General features: G+C 19.5%; 1 protein-coding gene across 1 annotated transcript; it reads right to left on the reverse strand.

Moving 5' to 3' along the window:
* Nucleotides 1-552: 552 nt before the first annotated feature.
* LOC122511231 (beta-1,4-glucuronyltransferase 1-like) lies at nt 553-18,449 on the reverse strand. Its single transcript, XM_043626362.1, has 5 exons — nt 17,903-18,449; nt 10,309-10,682; nt 5,382-5,770; nt 1,873-2,074; nt 553-852 (listed from the first exon to the last, which is right to left on the reverse strand). Exons 1-5 carry the CDS (start codon nt 18,069-18,071, stop codon nt 643-645), a joined length of 1,344 nt encoding a protein of 447 aa, XP_043482297.1. The 5' UTR covers nt 18,072-18,449; the 3' UTR covers nt 553-642.
* Nucleotides 18,450-19,393: the final 944 nt, after the last annotated feature.

Raw genomic sequence — 19,393 nt, forward strand, 5'->3', positions numbered from 1 at the left:
TTTGCTAATAATAATAATAATAATATATAAATCATTGTATTATTCTAGTAAATATTGTCATAATTAACTACACTGCTTATCTATATTTAATTTTCCTTTCTTTTCAATTTTCAAAGGAAGTTAAAATGTTTTATATAAAAATTAATAATTGTCAGCGTGAAAGCACTAATTTTTGTTTGTGAGTCAATGTTTACTATTTAAAATAATTAAAATTAATTATTTAGAAAATTTTATTTATTATTTATTCGAAATTATTTCTAAATAACTCTAATAATTTTATTTATTTATTTGAAAAACATACGGGCAAAATTCAAAATTATTTTTGCGTTTTTCTAATTTTTAGGTTTATTCGAAATTTTTTTCAAAATTACTCTATAATTTTCAAATCTATTCAAAATTATTTTTGCTTTTCTGTAATTTTCAAGTTTATTCGAATTTTTTTTTAATTACTCTAATTTTTGAAATTCAAATGTATTCAAAAGTATTTTTAAAATTACTCTAATTTTCAAATTCAAAAGTATTTTTAAAACTACTCTAACTTTCATAATTTTTTAATAATTTAAATATTCTCCTTACGGTTTGTTGAGAATATAATAATTTCTTTAGGAACTTTATATATATATTAATTAAAATTTATACTAACTATTGTCTGCATTTTCGATCCGAATGATATTGTTTAACTAAACGTCTTATAACATTTTGATAAATTCTGGAATTTCTCCTCTCCTGGGCACGAATTAATGGCATTTCATTGTTATTCGAAATTGTTTTGCGTTTTATTCCGGGTCTGTGCACCAAAAAAGCGCCGTCCAGAATTATAAGACGATAATTCATGAGGCACATCTCAAACATCTGGAATATTATAATTTATAATTAATCCAAATATTAATAATTGTTTACCTTTTGAATTTTTTTTTTATATTTTTCTTTCTATTTTACTTTTTAGTTCTTTCATTTTTTATTTATTTCTGCGCAAAATATTGTTTGTAAGGTTTATTTGTTTATTTAATTTTCATTTTTTTTATCTATAAACTTTTTTTTAGTTTTCTATGTTATTTTTTACTTCTTGTATCTAGAAAATATTTTTTGTTAGTTTTCTTACTATTTTATTTTTTTGTTTTTTATCTACAAGATATTTTTTGGAATAATATAAATTTTGTTAGTTTTCTTTTTACTTTATTTTTTTAGTTTTTTTGTCTAGAAATTATTTTTTGTAATTTTTTTTCCTTTTCTTTTTATGTTAGTTTTTCGTTTTTTTATCTACAAAATATTTTTTGTAATTTTTTTTTAGTTTTTTTATCTACAACATAATTTTTATTATTTTTTGTTAGTTTTCTTTTATCTTTTTAGTTTTCTAATTTTATTTTTTCGTTTTTTATCTACAAACTATCTCTGCAAAATATTTTTTGGAATATTTTTTTACTTTTCTTTGCTTTCTATTTTTTCGTTTTTATATCCATAAAATATTCTTTGCTTTTTTAAATAGTTTTCTCTTTCCATTTTGTTTTTGTATCTACAAAATATTTTATTTATAAAAATAAGATAATTTTAATTAATATTTTTCGTATAAATATTAAATTTGAATTAAATAACAATAATTATATTTAGAAAATTTTTTCTATTTTCAGAATGGATAGAGAAAGGGAGAGAGAAGAAGATTAAAAAAAAATCAAGAAGTGGAATTCTACTGTAAATTTTTAAAACTCTAAAAATTATTCCATTTTAATTATTTATAATAATTTACATATTTTTTTATATGCATAATTTTTTATATTTTATGTGAAAAGTTTTTATCCTTCGGCTTAAGTTTTCTTTTCTTCTTCTTCTTTCTATTTATTCGTAATTTCATCTAAAATTGCAGCTTAAAATTACCTGAGCCATTTTATCTTGACGACCCTCCCACGTCATATCTTCCGTATAAAGTGGATCATTTTTAGTTCCAATAAAAACTGGCTCCCATCTGTGATTAGGAATTTCCCTTCTTGTTATAATAAACGGCTTCACTTTACCGGAATTAGGTCGTAGTAACCATCGTGTGAGTCCTGGAAATCTTTGACAGTGAGAGCAGACGTATCTTTAATTTCACAAAAAAATATTTTTTATTATTATTTTTCCCATTTTGTTTACTTTTATTTACTTTTTATTATTATTATTATTATTATTATTATTATTATTATTATTATTATTATTATTTTTATTACTAATAGTATTTTTATTAATATATATTTATTATTATTTTTATTATTACTATTAAAGTATTTCTACTACTTTCTAAATTTGAATTACAGTCGAACCTGTCGGAATGCAACTCCATTTTTAAAATTTTATTACATTAAACAATATCATTAAAAAATTGTATTATAATTTAATTTTGTAATATTTTTACAATATTCTGGAACTAAGTGTAAATAATTCTTGTTGGACATTTTTGAATACAAAAAAATTTTTATAATAGAGTTGCATTCTGACAGGTTCGACTGTAGTAAAAATGTTTTTTAATAAAATTCCTTCAAAAAAATCAAATATTTTTAAAAATTCAGATAAAATTCTTCAAAACAATTCAATTATTTTTAAAAATTAAAAAATTCTTCGAAACAATTCAATTATTTTTATGAATAAGAAAATTCTTCGCAAGAATTAAAATATTTTTATAAATAATAAAATGTTTCGGAGAAATTCAATTATTTTCAATACAATTTTTATAAAATTTTTCGAAAGAATACAATTGTTTTTAATAATATTATTTAAATTTAATTATTTTCAATTGCGTTTTAATAAAAATTCAATTACTTTTAACAATTCTGATAAAAAATTCTGGGAAACAATTCAATTATTCTTATAAATTGTAAAATTCTTGGTTAAAATTCAATTATTTTTGTAAATAACAAAATTCTTCAGAGAAATTCAATTATTTTTAATTAATAATAATTAATAATAAACACGATTATTGTAAAAACTTGAATGAAATTCTTCATAAAATTCAATTATTTTCAAAATTTTCAGTAAAAATTATTTTTAAAAAAGTTTATTATTTTAAAGAAATTTAATAAAACTCTTGCCAAGAATTAAATTATTTTCAATACAATTTTAATTACATTTTCTCAAAAGAATTCAATTATATGAAAAAATGTTGATAAAATTCTTGAAATGATTTCCATTATAGTCAAATTTTTTTATAAATACTTTACAAGTATTCAATGATTTTCAGTACATCAAAAATTTAATTATTTCTAAAAATAATTGAATTATTGAATAGAATTTTATTAAAACTTTTTAATATAATTAAATTCCTGGCAAAAAAAATTTATTATTTCTGCAAATAATTGATTTTTTGTAAAATTTTAAAGAATAAGTGAATTATTGAGGAGAATTTTATGAAAATTATATTTAAAATAACTAAATCCCTGTGAAAAATTTACTATCTATTGATATAATTGAAATTTTAGAAAGAAATCATTTAAAAATGGAATTTAATATAAGTGAAATTCTGATAAGAATTTTATTATTTATATAAAAATAATTGAATTCTTTTTACGACGATTTTCATTATTTATAAATTGACTTTTTGCAAAGAATTTTATTACAATTATTAAAAATAATTCAATTCTTGATAAATTCAATTAATAATTCAATTGATAATTCAATTACTTTCAAAAATTTTCAGTAAAAATTATTAAAAAGACTCCACTATTTTTCAAGAATATTGAAATAAAATATAATTTTTTAAAAACAATTCAATCATTTTAAAGAATTTCAATAAAAATTTTGCCAAGAATTATATTATTTTCAATGCAATTTTAATTACATTTTCTCGAAAGAATTCAATTATTTTCTTAAATAGTAAAATCTTTGCACAATTTCAATTATTTTCAAAAAAATTTTCCGAAAGAATTCAAATTTTTTCTTAATTCGTTATAAAATCTTCGAAAAAATTCAATTACTTTCGAAAATTTTCACAATTGAATTTAATTTTGTTCTTATTTCGATATAAAATATTTCAAAAGAATTCAATTATTTTCTAAAATTTTATTAAATCTTTTGAAAAAATTCAATTATATGTGTAAATAGTAAAACTCTTTGCAAAAATTCAATTATATTTAATACAATTTTTAAAAAAATTCAAAAGAATTCAATTATTTTCTAAAAATTTATTTAAACTTATTTTCCAAAAATTTTTTGCAAAAATTTAATTATTTTTAATACAATTTTAATAAAATTTAATAAAAAATTTAATTAAAAAAGAATTTTCATAATATTTTTCAAAAAATTTCAATTATTTTCTAATCTTTTAATAAATCCTTCAAAACAAATCAATTATATTTAAATAAATAGTAAAATTCTTTGCAAAAATTCGATTATTTTCAATAAAATTTCACGAAAGAATTTAATTTTTTTTTAATTCGTTATAAAAATTTTTCAAAACAATTGAATTATTTTCTCAAATTTTAATAATATTCAATAATTAAATGTTAAATTTTAGTTATTAATAAACACAATTATTTTAAAAAACTTGATAAAAATTGTACATAAAATTGAATTATTTTCAAAAATTTTAATTAAAATTATTAAAGAAACTCCATTATTAAAAAAATAGATTCAAACAAATTTTTTAAAAAGAATTTAATTAGAATTTTCAAAAATTTTAACAAAATTCTTCTCAAGAATTTTATTATTTTCCTAAATAATAAAATGCGTCGAAGGAATTCTATTGTTATCAAATTTTTTTATTATATTTCTATGCAACAATTCGATTATTTTTAATTCAAAATTTAAAATTTAAATAAATAAATTTAAATTTATTTATTTAATAAATTTAAATTTAAATAAATTTAATTAAAATTTAAAATTTTTAATTTTTAATTGAAAATATTTATAAAGAAAAGTTATTAAAAAAGTTAAGAAACAAAAAAGCAAACAACAACTAACTTTAAACTGAATATTAATTTCAATATTAAACTATTACCGGAATATAACGATGATTAATATAGATTAGGAGAAATTACTATTTATTATAGTAAAATTTACTATTTCAAAAGAAAATATAGTAATTTCCACTTTTTTGGTATTAAAATTCACTGATTAAAAAGCAAAAAGTCAGTCACTAATTTAAATTAGTAAAAATTTTTACTAGTTCAAATTTAGAGAGTAGTAATTTTTAGTCCAAGCTAACAACATTAATTGTACTTTGATAAAATTTGATAAATTTTCACAGTTTTTCTAAGGATATCAAAATTGAGACAAAAAACGAATCGAAAGTGTTTCGATTCGTTTTTTGTCTCAATTTTGATAAAATTAATTTACATTATAAAAAAAAAGAATTTTTTCAAAACTGGGGCATAATTATTATTTATTGAATAATTATTAATTAATTATTGACATGCCTGTGAAAATAAACAGCCGATCCAACTCGATGTGCGGTGAGCAGTTGATTTTTATTGCTCGGCGGCTCCTCATTAGCTTCAATTTCAAAAACGGGAAGAACAAAGACGACATTATTTCTCGTCGATCGTTCTTGGAGCATTTGCTGAAAGCCCGAAGCCATTTTTGCACTCGGCAGAAGCTCTATGTCGGAGACGAGGACACGATCAGTTTGTGCTTGTACACGAGCAATGTTCCTCGCAACATTTATCGGATACGTCATTCCCCTTTGTTTTCTTTCGGTCGCAGCTTCCCTCCATTGAAGATCCGAAGCCGCACAATCTCCCTTGAAGCGACTAAAGTCTCCTAAAGCCGGCGGTCGGCCAGCAGGGAATATTAGATGAACTGAAACCTGTCAAAATTTATTCCAAGAGGTATTAAAGATATTAATCTTTATTGCTTTCATTATTATTATTATTATTATCAATATTTTTAATATTATATTATTTTATTAATATTGAATTTTCCTGGAATTATTCACAAATCATTGTCAATCATCAGCAAGTCATTTTACTATTAATATTATTTATTATTTATTATTATTACTACTACCAGGTACTATTATTATTATTTATTATTATTATATTATAATAATTTAATTAATTAAAATTTAAATAAATTATAATAATCGCCATAATTTGTCCTCACGTGAAGTTAGTGTTGTTTTATTCAAATTTTTTGTTTTATAGTTCGAATTGTTATGTCAAAAGGTTGACAGTTAATTTTTTTAATAATAAAATAAGTGGAGTACGAAAATTTAACCCCAATTTCAAAAACTCAATAAAAAGGTTCAGTTGCAATTTTTAAAAATAATTAATTATACTATGAATTTATGTATTTAATTTAAATACATTTTTGTATATTTTAAATAACTGAATTTTGATAAGAATTGATTATCAAAATTATTTATTATTGATTTAAAAAAGAATTTTAGTTGAAACTTATAATAATATTATTTAAAAATTCTAAAAAAAAATTGGATTTTAAAAGACTTGCAGTTGAAATTTTCATAAAAAAATTTTCCAATTGTTTCGAAAATCGAAATTTTAAGCAAATAAAGAACAATATGTATTTAAATATTAATTTTACAAAAAAGATTAAAATTTGAAAGATTTAATTTGGAGATTCTGAAAAAATTAGGTTTTTAAAAAACAGTTATTACAATTTTTTGAAGATATACTGGAATTGTCGAAAATAATTTTAGAAAATTGAAACTGTTGGAAATTTTGTAAAATTTTATATTTTTTTATCTTTAAAAATTATCTATAAATTATAATTGGATTTTTGAAAATACATTATTTTAAAAATTTACAAAAATTATTCTATTTAAATAATTCAATTCTCGTCGTTTAATTCGGATAGCAATTGATTAAAAAAATTTCAGTTTAAATTTTAGAAAATAATTGAATATTTAAAGCGTTATAACAAGAATTTTAGGAATTGATAAAATTTTAAAAAGTTTTTAAATTAAATTCCTTAAAAAACTTAAGGGAAGCAAAAATAATAAAATATTAAAATATTTATTTTAAAAAATTATCAATTACCTATACATTATTTTTCTTTACAAATTCTTAAAGTTTTTCAATATAGTTTTATTCAAAAATTCTAAAAAAATAATTTAATTTTGTAAGAATTATAGTGAATTACAGTTGAAACTTTTAGAAATAATTAAATTTCATGAGGTTTTTCATTGAAATTATTTAAAATTTTAATTCCTGTCGAAAAATAAATAAGAATAAGTTTTTAAATTTGAAGTTTTGAATAATTTAATTGAAAAAATTCCGAAAAATTGTTTCTTGACTTCTTTGAGGAGGTACTCAAATTTTTTTTTTTAAATAATTGTATTTCCGAAAATAATTTTAAAAAATTGAAACAATTGAAAATTTTGTCAAATTTCATTGAAATAAATTTATATTTATTTATATTTTAATGACTTTTATGTGTTTACGAAAAAATTCAATTATTTTCTAAAATTTCAATTTAATTGAAAATTATTTTATTAAATAGTAAAATCTTTTCAAAAATTCAATTATTTTTAATACAATTTTAATAAAATTTCATGAGAGAATTCAAATTTTTTTTATTTTTAATATTTTTTGAAAAAATTCAATTATTTTCTAAAATTTTAATAAATATCCTTTAAAACAATTCAATTATTTTCAACAGAAGTTTAAGACAATTTCAAAAGGATTGAATTATTTTCTAAAATTTCAATAAATCATTGGAAGCAATTCAATTATTTTTTTAAATAGTAAAATCTTTGCAAAAATTCAATTATTTTCAACAAAAATTTTAATAAAATTTCACGAAAGAATTTAATTATTTTCTAAAATTTCGATTTAATTATTTTATTAAGCAATAAAATGTTTGCAAAAATTCTACTATTTTTAATACAGTTTTAATTAAATTTCATGAAAGAATTCAATTTTTTTGTAAATTTAATTTTCTGAAAAAATTCAATTAATTTTAATACAGTTTTAATAAAATTTCATGAAAGAATTCAATTTTTTTTCAATTTTCAATATTTTTTAGTCTTTAATATTTTTCGAAAAAATTCAATTATTTTCTAAAATTTTAATGAATCCTTCGATACAATTCAATTATTTTTAGAAATAGTAACATTTTTGGCAAAAATTCAATTATTTTTAAGACAATTTTAATTAAATTTCATGAAAGATGTCAAATTTTTTTTTAATTTTCAATATTTTTTGAAAAAATTCAATTATTTTTAATACAATTTTAATTAAAATTTCATGCAAAAATACAATTATTTTCAATACAATTTTAATGAAATTTCATGAAAGAATTAAAATGTTTTTTAACTTTTAATATTTTTCGAAAAAATTCAATTTTTTTTATACAATTCTAATTAAATTTCATAATAGAATTCAATTTTTTTTAATTTTAATATTTTTTGCATAAATTCAATTATTTTCTAAAATTTTAATAAATTCTTTGAAACAATTTCATTTATTTTTGTATGTAGTAAAATTAAGCGCAAGATTAAATTAATTTTTGTGAATAATAAATTTTCTTCTTAGAATTCATTCATTTGTTTGTTTTGAAAATTAATTTTTGTGGGTTATTGTCATTTTTTTTCAATGTCAAAGAAAAACTCGTTTTATTCACTTCACAAAATTGAAAAAAATTCCATTCCATATTTTTTATTTTCCTGACTTTTTCCTAATTTTCATCAAAAATATTTACTTTTTTCTCATCCTTTCAATAAATTGAATTCCTGCAACGAATTTTATTATTCATCAAGGAATTTTAATATTTATAAAAATTGAATTGAATTCTTACGAAAATTTTTACAAACCATTTTTTAAATAATTGAATTCTGTTTGGAAATTTTTTGATAATAGTAGATATTGAAAATCATTGAATTGCGAAAAGTTTTTAATGATAATTAAATTTTACAAAGAATTCTATTAAAAAATTTGTCAATAATTGAATGTTTGGAAATTTTATTAAACTTTTTTGAAAATAATTGAATTCTTATGAACGATTTATTAGAATTTTTTTTAAAATAATGTAATTCCAAGAAGAAAATTATTATTTTTAAAAATAATTGAATTATTGTGATGAATATTCTTATTTATGAAAACAATTGAATTCTGAAAAGAATTTTATTAAAATACCTCAAAATAATTGAATTTTCGGGAGTAATGTTCTTATTTATCGACATAATTGAATTCTTAGAAAAAATATTGTTAAAATTTTTAAAAATAATTGAATTATTTAATTAAAATTGTATTTAAAACAATTAATTTCTTTCGAACAATTTTATTAAATTTTTGAAAATAATTATTCAATCCTTCCAAAAAATATTAAAAAAACATTTTTTTAAATAATTGATTTTTTCGTGGAATTGAAATTAAGTTTTTAAAAATAATTACTGTAAAATTGTATTAAAAATAATTGAAATCCTGCTATGAATTTTATTATTTATGAAAATAATTGAATAGTTGCTAAGAATTTTATTATAATTCTCAAAAATAATTTAATTTCATAGAAGAATTTTATTATTTTTGAAAATAATTGAATTATTGCGGAAAAGTTTATTAAAATGTTTAAAAAGAATTGAATTTCTGTAAAAAAATTTATTATTTTTTAAAGTAATTGAATTCTTCATAAGAATTTTATGAACATTGTTTTAAATAATTAATTTTTTCGAAATATAATAAATATTATGAAAATTTTATTAGTTTAAATAATTGAATTCTAGTGGAAAACTTTATTTGTGAAAATAACTGAATTTTTCGATTATTAATTTAAAATAGTATTAAAAATAATAATTGAAATCATTCGATAAGTTTTATTATTTATGAAAATAATTAGATTCATGTTTAGAATTTAATCAAAAATTTTTTTAAAAATTTGAATTATCATGAAAAATTTTATTATTAGTGAAAATTGATTATTTAATTATTACTTAAATTAAAATTACTTGAAATTGTTTACAATAAACAGTGCAATATAACATTCCCGCGCGCTTGCGCGGGGATAATTTGGCTAGTATAATAATAATAAAAATTAAATTTAAGAAGCAAAAATTTTTCTTGTCAGAGAAAAGAAAAATTAGAGGGATTTAACATTTATAAGGGATTCAAAAGTGAGAAAAAATAATAAAAGAAGAATAACTTGAGGGATTTAAAATTTTTAAGAGAGTCATAAGTGAAGAAAGTATATAATAAAGGAAGAAAAATTTAAAGAGATTTAAGATTTTTAAAGGAATGGAAGGTGAAACAAATAGAAGAAGAAAAATGTAAGAGATTTAAAATATTGAGTCAAAAGTGAAAAAAATAATAAAAGAAGAAATAAATTACAAAATTTGAGGGATTAAAAAATTTTAAGTGCGAAAAAAATTAATGAAAGAAGAAAAATGACCTTGGACATGGTTGGTTCGCAGTAGCAGGCTCGATTTAGAAGTGCGATTGCCAAACCGGCATCGAGTCCGGGTGCAAAAATGGAAAAACTTAGGGGTCCCTCCCATCTTTTTGCGAGTTCGACGATCGAGTAGACTTGATCGGCAGTCGAGTGGGTACAAAGTGTGATTTTGGGAATTTCTTTTGCTGTTGTTGATTCTTGGATAATTTGAGGAAGAATTCTGTAAGGCCCTTTTATTCCAGCTTCAGGAGTGCCACTGATTTTTGACTGTAGGAAAAAAAATTCTTGAGGTAGATTGTAGTGCCAATTGCAGAAACTTGTATTTTCTGGCTGTCTTCCTGACATATAGGAACCGGCAGCGTAGAGGGGAGCACCTGAAAAAGATAGTTTTCTAAAAAGATTTTTTTTTTTTTTTTTTTTTTTTTTTATCGACTCTGATTATAGAGGGGATTTTATATAATAATATAAAGGTGGAAAAGTAGAAAATTCCGAATGTGGTCAGACATAACACTTCATACGTTGCGTTGGTCCTTTGAAATTTTTAATTTTTTATCGCTTTTTAAGTGGAAAATTCCGAATATGGTCAGACGTTGGACTTCATACGTTGGTGGTTAGTCCTTTGAAATTTTTAATCTTTCATCACTTATTAAGTAGAAAATTTTGAATATGGTCAGACAACACTTCGAATGCAATATTAATAAAATTTCTTTAAAAAAAATCAATTTTTTTAAATTTTTAATATTTTTCAAAAAAAATTCAATTATTTTCTAAAATTTTATTAAATCGTTCGAAAAAATTCAATTATTTTTTAAAATAGTAACAATTTTGGCAAAAATTCAATTATTTTTAATACAATTTTAATAAAATTTCATGAAAGAATTCAATTCTTTTTAAATTTTCAATATTTTTCAAAAAAAATGAATTATTTTCTAAAATTTTAATGAATCTTTCGACACAAATCAATTATTTTTATAAGCAGTAACATTTTTTGCAAAAGAAAATTTAAAAAAAAATTTAAATGAAATTTCCCCAAAGAATTAAACTATTTCCTCTTTTTAAGTAGAAAATGTCGAATATGGCCAGACAACATTTCGAATGTTAGTGTCCTTTTTAAGTAGAAAATGCCGAGTAAAGTCAGACTAAATATTGAAAATGTATTTTAAATTTCAGCTGAAATTTAAAATACATTTTGCAATATTTAGTCTGGCTATTAAAGTAAAAAATGTTATAAATCAAATTCTCTTTAAGAAATTTTAAATTTATTTTGAAAAAAATATTTACAAAATTTCTATTTGTTAAAAACGATTGTAAAAATTATTCGAAAACATCAATAACTTCTTTTTTTCAATAAATATTTAATCATTATATTATTTTTCCACAGGAATCAAGATTTTCAAAAATTTCAAATTCGAACTTTTTTGAAATTTAATAATTTATAAGAATATTTATTATAAAAAATGAAAAAATTAAATATAACCGAGTGATAAGATCATTATTTTATATAATAGAAATATTTTTACTGTAATTTTCTCAAAATTATTTTCATCATTTTAATTCAATTATTGTTATTTTCTAGAATTTTTAAATAAAAGTCATCTTTAAAAAAATTATCTTTAATAATTTTTGGAAAAATTCTTTGAGAATTTTCAAATCCATTTTCCATTCAGAAAATTTTCAATTGAATAAATGTCTTAAAAAGTAAACACTTTAAATAATTTCAGAAAAAAATCCAATTGAACTTTTTTAAAATAATTAATTCTACAGAATTGTTGGTTATAAGTATAAAAAATTAAGATTTTTGAAGAATTTAATTTGAAACATTTTCAAAATTCAATTATTTCTTAAAATTCATGCTATAATGCTTTTTATATTTAAATATATTATTTGAATATTTGAATAATTTAAATAATAAATATTCAAATCTAAAAGTTTAACTGAAATTCATTTTTAAATCAATTTTTATTAAAAAATTCTACGAGAATTCAATTATTTAACTATAAAAATAAATATTTTATTAAACAATTGAATGTTTCTTAAAATTGAATTCTCATAAAGAATTTTTGTAAATAATAAAATTCATATTAAATTGAGGAAAATTTTTTAAAATAATTGAAATTTAGCCATAAATTTTATTAAAATTTTTTTTAAAAATTGAATTTTGCCAAGAATTTTATTAAAAATTTTTAAAATAATTGAATTTTGACAAGAATTTTATTAAAAATGTCAATTAAAATTTTTGAAAACCTAACTAATCTTTAAAATTTCTAACAAAATTCATTGAAAATTGTTAGTTTAAAAGTTTGACAGTCAATTTGCAAATAATTAAATAAGTGGAGTAAGAAAATTTAACATCAATTTTAAAAACTCAATAAAGAAGTACAGTTGCAATTTTTAAAAATAATTAATTATTCTATGAATTATTTATTTTTGTAATTATATAATTGAATTAATTGATTTAAAAAAGAATTTTATAATTAAAACTTTAGAAAATAATTAAAATTGTTAAAGTAGGATTCTTTAGAAATAATTACATTTCATGTAAAATTAATTTTACAAAAATGATTGAAAAATTGAAAGATTTAATTTCGAAATTCTGAAAAAATTAGGTTTTTGAAAAATAGTAATTAAATTTTTTTAAAGATATACTCGAATTCCAGAAAATAATTTTAAAAAATTGAAACAACAATTAATTGTAAATTTTTATATTTTAAAGAATTTTATTTTTCATTTTTAAAAATTTTCTATTGGGAATTAATTAAATCTTAAGAGGTTTTTAAATTAAATTCCTTGAAAATTTACGAGAAGCAAAAGTATAAAAATAATATTACAATTTTTATTTTAAAAAATTATTAATTACATTATTTTTCTTTAAAAATTCTTAAAGTTTTTCAATAATTTTATTCAAAAATTCGAAAAAAAATAATTGAATTTTGGAAGAATTACAGTTGAAACTTTTTAGAAATAATTAAATTTCATGAGGTTTTTCATTTCATTTCCGAAAAAATGTTTTTTGAAAAAATGGAATTAAAATTTTTTGAAAATAATTGTATTTCCGAAAATAATTTTAAAAAATTGAAACAATTGAAAATTTTTGTCAAATTTCATCGAAATTATATTTTAATAAATTTTATTTGTTTACTTTAATAAGGGAACGTTCATAAACTACGTAGCACGTCTAGGGGGAGGGGGGGGGGGGGTCAAGCAATTGTCTACCATAAGAGGAAAAAATGGCGCTAATACATGTAATTGTGTCCACGTGGGGGAGGGGGGGGGGTTAAAATTTCCAAAAAATTGGTCTACGTAGTTTATATGGACGTTCCCTAACTACTTGAAGGGAAAAGTCCCGTATTGTGTCAGACAATAAGTTACTATAAACAGTAGTATAGTCCTATATATAGTCAGACAAAATTGAGAGATTAATTAATAAAAAGTCTAAAAACTAAAAATTATTATTTAAAAAAGTTTTTTAAGGGAAAAATTCCGTATTATTTTAGACAAACTATTTCGTCACTGAAGAATAGTAATAATCAGTAGTAAAGTCTTGTGTATGGCCAGACAAAACTGCCGAGTAATTATTAATAATAATTAATATTTTCTAAAATACTACTTTAAGGAGAAAATTCTCTGTTGTGTCAGACGTGATATTCCATCGAAAGGAAACAGTAGTAAAGGTTTATATACAGTCAGACAAAATTATGAGACAAATTAATTAAAAATAAAAAAATTAATTAAATTTTTTTTTTTTACTTTTTTTTTACTTTTTCAAGGAAAAAATTCCCTGTTGTGTCAGACATAACACAACGCTGTGTTAACAGTAATCAGTAGTAGAGTCGTATGTATAGTCAGACAAAAATAATGCGCGATTAATTAATATTTCAAAATGAAAAACTTCTTCAAGGGAATAATTCCGTATTATGTCAGACATTATATTTCGTGAAATAGCTATAGACAGTGGTAAAGACAAAATTATACAATTAATTAATATTTCATAAAAAAAAAGTTGTTCAAGGGAAAAATTCCGTATTGTATCAGACAAAATTTCCTTTTATACTATAATCAATAGTAAGGTCCTGTGTATGGTCAGACAAAATAGACTCTACGATTAATTATTGTCTCCTAAAGACTTCTCTAAGGAGAAAATTCTCTATTGTGTCAGACATAATATATCATCGCTCAGTAATAAACAGTAGTAAAGTCCTGTGTACAGCCAGACAAAATTAGCAAAAAATAATTAATACTTCTTAATGACTTGTTGAAGTAGAAAATTCCGTACAATGTCAGACTTTCATCAGTGGTAAGGTCCTGTGTATTGTCAGACAAAAAATACGATTAATTAAAATGAAGAATCAATTTTTTCTTCAACGTTAGGAGAAAATTGGAAAAAATACCCCTTCTTCAAGTAGAATATTCCGGGTATAGTCAGACATTCGAAAAAAATCAATATATTTTCTTCGCAGTAGAAAAATTCGTATTCTATCAGACAAATACTTATTTTTTTATTATTTATTATTATTATTATTATTATTATTATTTATATTATTATAAATAAATAAATAAAATTTATTTTTATCATTTCGATTATTCATTACTAGAATTTTCAACTCAAATTCTTCTTTAAATCAATTTTTTAAAATAATTTTTGAAAAAGTTCTTTCACAGTTTTCAAATCTTTTTGTTTACAATTTAATTTTACAAAATTTCGATTATTCTGACATTCTTCAAATAAATATACTATTAGAAATTAAAAACTTCAAATAATAAAAAAAAAATTCCACTAAACTTTTTGAAAAAAATTAATTCTACAGAGTTTTTAATTAAATGTATGAAAAGTTCAAATTTTCCAAGATTTTAATTTGAAACTTTTTGAAAATTCAATTATTTATTAGAAAATTCTATGAGAATTCAATTATTTAAATACAAAAATAAATATTTTATTACATTAGATAAATGTTTCTTAAAATTGAATTTTTCATAAAGAATTTTATCAAAAAAATTTTTAAATAATTAAATTCTCTTGATAAATTTTAATAAATATTTTTAAGAATAATTGCCTTTTTTGAGAAATTTGATGAAAATTGTGTATTAAAAATAATTAAATAATAATTTTGTTATTTATAAAGATAATTGAATTTTGACGAGAATTTTTGAAATTAATTAAATTTCTATATGAAGAATTTTATTAAAATTATTTTCAAAAAAAATTGAATTGTTACAAAGAATTTTATTAAAATTTCTGAAAATGATTTAAAATTTTAAAAAAAATTTATTTAAAACTGGATTGAAAATAATACTTAAATTCTAATAAATAAATTGTAGCAAAGGTTTTTAAAATAATTGATTTTCTTTGATAAATTTTAATATTTTAAGAATAATTATACATTTTTCGAGGAATTCCATTAAAATTGTATTAAAAAAATAATTAAAAGTCTGCGATGAGTTTTAATATTTATGAAAATAATTAAATGTTTGCGTAGAATTTTATTAAAAATTTTTTTAACTAATTAAATTCTTTTGGATTTTTTTTATTAAAGTATAGTAAATATTAAAAATTATTAAATATTGAGGAAAATTTTTGAAAATAATTAATCAATTCTATTTTTTAATTTCAATTGTTTTAATAAAATTCAAAGTTTTTGAAAAATAAAGGAAAAAAATGTTTATAAATTCTATTTTTCATTTAGAATATTCAATTGAAAATAAAACTGAAAATTTTCGAATTTTTAGAAAATAAAAGAGAAAAAATTTTTTTTGAAAAAAATGTTCTGTTAAATTTATTTACGAATATCTTTAATTGTTAAATTATTCGAAAACAATAATTTCTTTTCTAAATATTTTAAATATTTAATTATTATTTATGGAATTCATTTTTAAATCAATTTTTATTACAAAATTCTACGAGAATTTAATTATTAAAATAAAAAAGTAATCAATTTATTGAATAATTAAATGTTTCTTAAAATTTAATTCTTATAAAGAATTTTATTATAACAAATTTTTAAATAATTGAATTCTTTTGACGAATTTTTAAAAAAAATTTTAGAATAGTTACTTTTTCAAGAAATTCGATTGAAATTGTATTAAAAATAATTGAAATTCTGCGATGTGTTTTATTATTTCTGAAAATAAATGAATTATTGAGAAGAAATTTATAAAAAATTAGTAAATATTTGAATTCCTGGGAAATTTTTATTATTTATATGAAAATAATGAAATGTTTGCGTAAAATTTTATTAAATTTCTTTTAAATAATTGAATTCTTTTGGGTAATTTTATTAACATAGTAGACATTAAAAATCATTGAAATGAGGAATGTTTTTGAAAGTAATTGAAATTTTGGCACAGAAATATTAAAATTTTTTAAAAATAATTGAATTTGAAAGAAGAATTTTTTTTATTTATAAAGATAATAATTGGGATTTTGTAGAGATTTTTTTTTGTAAATTTTCAACATAATTGCATTTTGTAATAAGAATTTTATTACTTTTGAAAATAATTGAATTTCTGCAATAATTTCTAACTTCTTCAAAATTCAATTTTTTTTAGTGTTTTTAAGGGCATTTGAACCATTATGACGTCATGGCTTTAGATCAAAATGCTTTGCACAAACTATGACGTCATAATGGTTCAAATGCCCTTAACTAAAATTCTTCTATAAATCCATTATTTTTAATAATTAATTAAATATTTTCAAATATATTTTAATAAATTAAATATTTTTAAATTTAACTAATTTTTTAGAAGATTTTGAATTATTAAAATTTTTCAAAAATCAAAGTTCTTTAAAATTTCTAATTAAATTGATTTAAAATTGAAATTTTACAAAATTTTAAATCAAAATCTTTTGAAGATTAACTATTTATGGAAATTGTAAACTTCTAAAATTGAATTAATGTTGAAATATTGAAGTAAAATTAGGTTTCAAGAAAAAATACAATAAACAATTTTCCAAAATTTCGATCAAAATTCCCTGACTTTTCCAAGTTTTTTCAAGGTTTATAAAATTCCCTGACATTTCCAGGTTTTCCAAGTTTGCAAGTTGCGTATTAAATCAAATAATATTTATTGGAGTGAATTAAATGGTATTTGAACCAATAATTTCAGTATTTGAAGCAAATATGAATTGAACCATATTTAATTGACTTCAATAAATATTATTTGATTTAATTAAATATTTAATTGATGTCAATTAATCAATAGTCAATTAATCGGTTATTTAAATGAAATAAATTTCTTTTTCAATGTAATTAAAAATAATTTTATATATTATATGTGAAATTAAAAAAATTATAATTCAAAAAGTGCAGGAAATGTTTAGTCATAAAACTACACTCACAGAATGAATAATTAAAATAAAATAATTAAAATAAATAAAAAAAATTTCTGGAAATAAAAATTGATATTAAAAAAAATTCCTAATTCAACACAGAAATGAACGGAGGAATATTGATCGTTAGAATATATTTTCCTTCACGTTAAATATGCGATAAATCTTATAAGCGTTTTAGGAGAAGGGGGAAGAGGGGGGGGGGGGGGGTAATTACAGCGGTAATTAGGGCTATTAACTACGGTAATTTAACATCTCTGAAGCTCGCACCAGTCGGTACTTCCTGTTGCAGATGCGCATTTTCCGATCTCTCTAAACGTTCCTCCCTGATTGAAATTGGTTGGTTGAGGCCTTTATCAAGAAGCACTCGTGTTGTGAGGAAAATGAAAAAAACCAAAACACACCAGGTGATGAGCAGTTTGTACCATCGTGTGCGCATGTCCCAAATTTTATTTGTGATGGTGTGTGTCTTACATGCGAAGCGATGAAAAAATTTTCCTCCCAAGATTTATTATATTTCCCTCAGGATCATTTGAGGATATTTTCTTTTCTTCACTTCAACCCATTTGTAGGCTTCTTTTTTTTTTGTTTTTTCCTCTTCTTACGTTCACTGTCACTCACATGAAAATAACAAAAAAAAAAAATGGGTGGAAAAAATTGTATTCCTCCCTCTCCTCTCTCTCTCCCTCTGTGGGAGGGATAAGAAACTTTACATTTATGGTAAATTGCGCACGCGCCAACAATTTAATTTTCAGGGCCGTGGAAATGAATTGTGTGCCTCTAAAGCAATTTCACTGTTGTTGGAGCTCAATTTTTTTTTTAATTTTTATAAATTTAAAAAAAAATAAATAAATAAATTAAATAAATAAAATATTAAAAAATAAAAAAAATATTTAAAATATTTAAAATATTAAATATTAAATAAATATTTAATTAAATTAATTTTATTATTTTTATTATTAAAAACATGGAGATAATTGAAAATAACCGAGTAATAAAATCATTAATTTACACTATGAGAAATGATTTATTGAATAATTGGATGTTTCTTAAAATTGAATTCTCATGAATAATTTTTTTAACAAATTTTTTAAATAATTGAATTCTTTCGACGAATTTTAACAACATTTTTAAGAATAATTATATTTTTCGAGAATTTCTTTAATTTCAAATAATTCATTATAACTGAAATTCATTTATATATCAATTTTTAGAATTAGAAAATTCCACGAAAATTCAATTATTTCAATAAAAAAATTAATAATTTATTTCTGTCTTTGTTTCTGAAAATTGAATTTTCATCGAGAATTTTATCAAAAAATTTTTAAATAATTGAATTCTCTTGACGAATTTTAACAAAATTTTTAGAATAATTACATTTTTCGAGAATTTCTTTAATTTCAAATAATTTATTAACTGAACTTCATTTTTAAATTAATTTTTATTAGAATAAATTCTACGAAAATTCAATTATTTAAATACAAAAATAAATAATTTATTGAATAATTCAATGTTTCTTAAAATTAAATTCCAATAAAGAATTTCATCAATAAATTTTTTAAAAATTAAATTCTTTCGACGAATTTTAATAAAAATTTGAAGAATAATTACATTTTTCTAGGATTTAAATTTTAATTATTTTTAATACAATTTTAATTCTATTAAAAATAATTGAAATTGTGCGATGAGTTTTATTATTTATAAATATAATTGAATTTCTAAAAAGAATTTTTATTATTTATGAAAATAATTAAATCCCTT

Source organism: Leptopilina heterotoma, unplaced genomic scaffold (genome assembly GCF_015476425.1).
Source record: "Leptopilina heterotoma isolate Lh14 unplaced genomic scaffold, ASM1547642v1 Lhet_81, whole genome shotgun sequence".
NCBI lineage: Eukaryota > Metazoa > Arthropoda > Insecta > Hymenoptera > Figitidae > Leptopilina > Leptopilina heterotoma.

Bases quoted from the DNA above. Each gene is read 5' to 3' on its own strand.
- LOC122511231 (XM_043626362.1), bottom strand. From the start codon at position 18,071: ATGCGCACACGATGGTACAAACTGCTCATCACCTGGTGTGTTTTGGTT. The intron at 10,683-17,902 runs GTGCGAGCTTCA...TATCTTTTTCAG, and splicing joins GCAACAGGAAGTACCGACTG to GTGCTCCCCTCTACGCTGCC. The intron at 2,075-5,381 runs GCATGTCAATAA...GTGAAATTAAAG, and splicing joins TCGGCTGTTTATTTTCACAG to ATACGTCTGCTCTCACTGTC.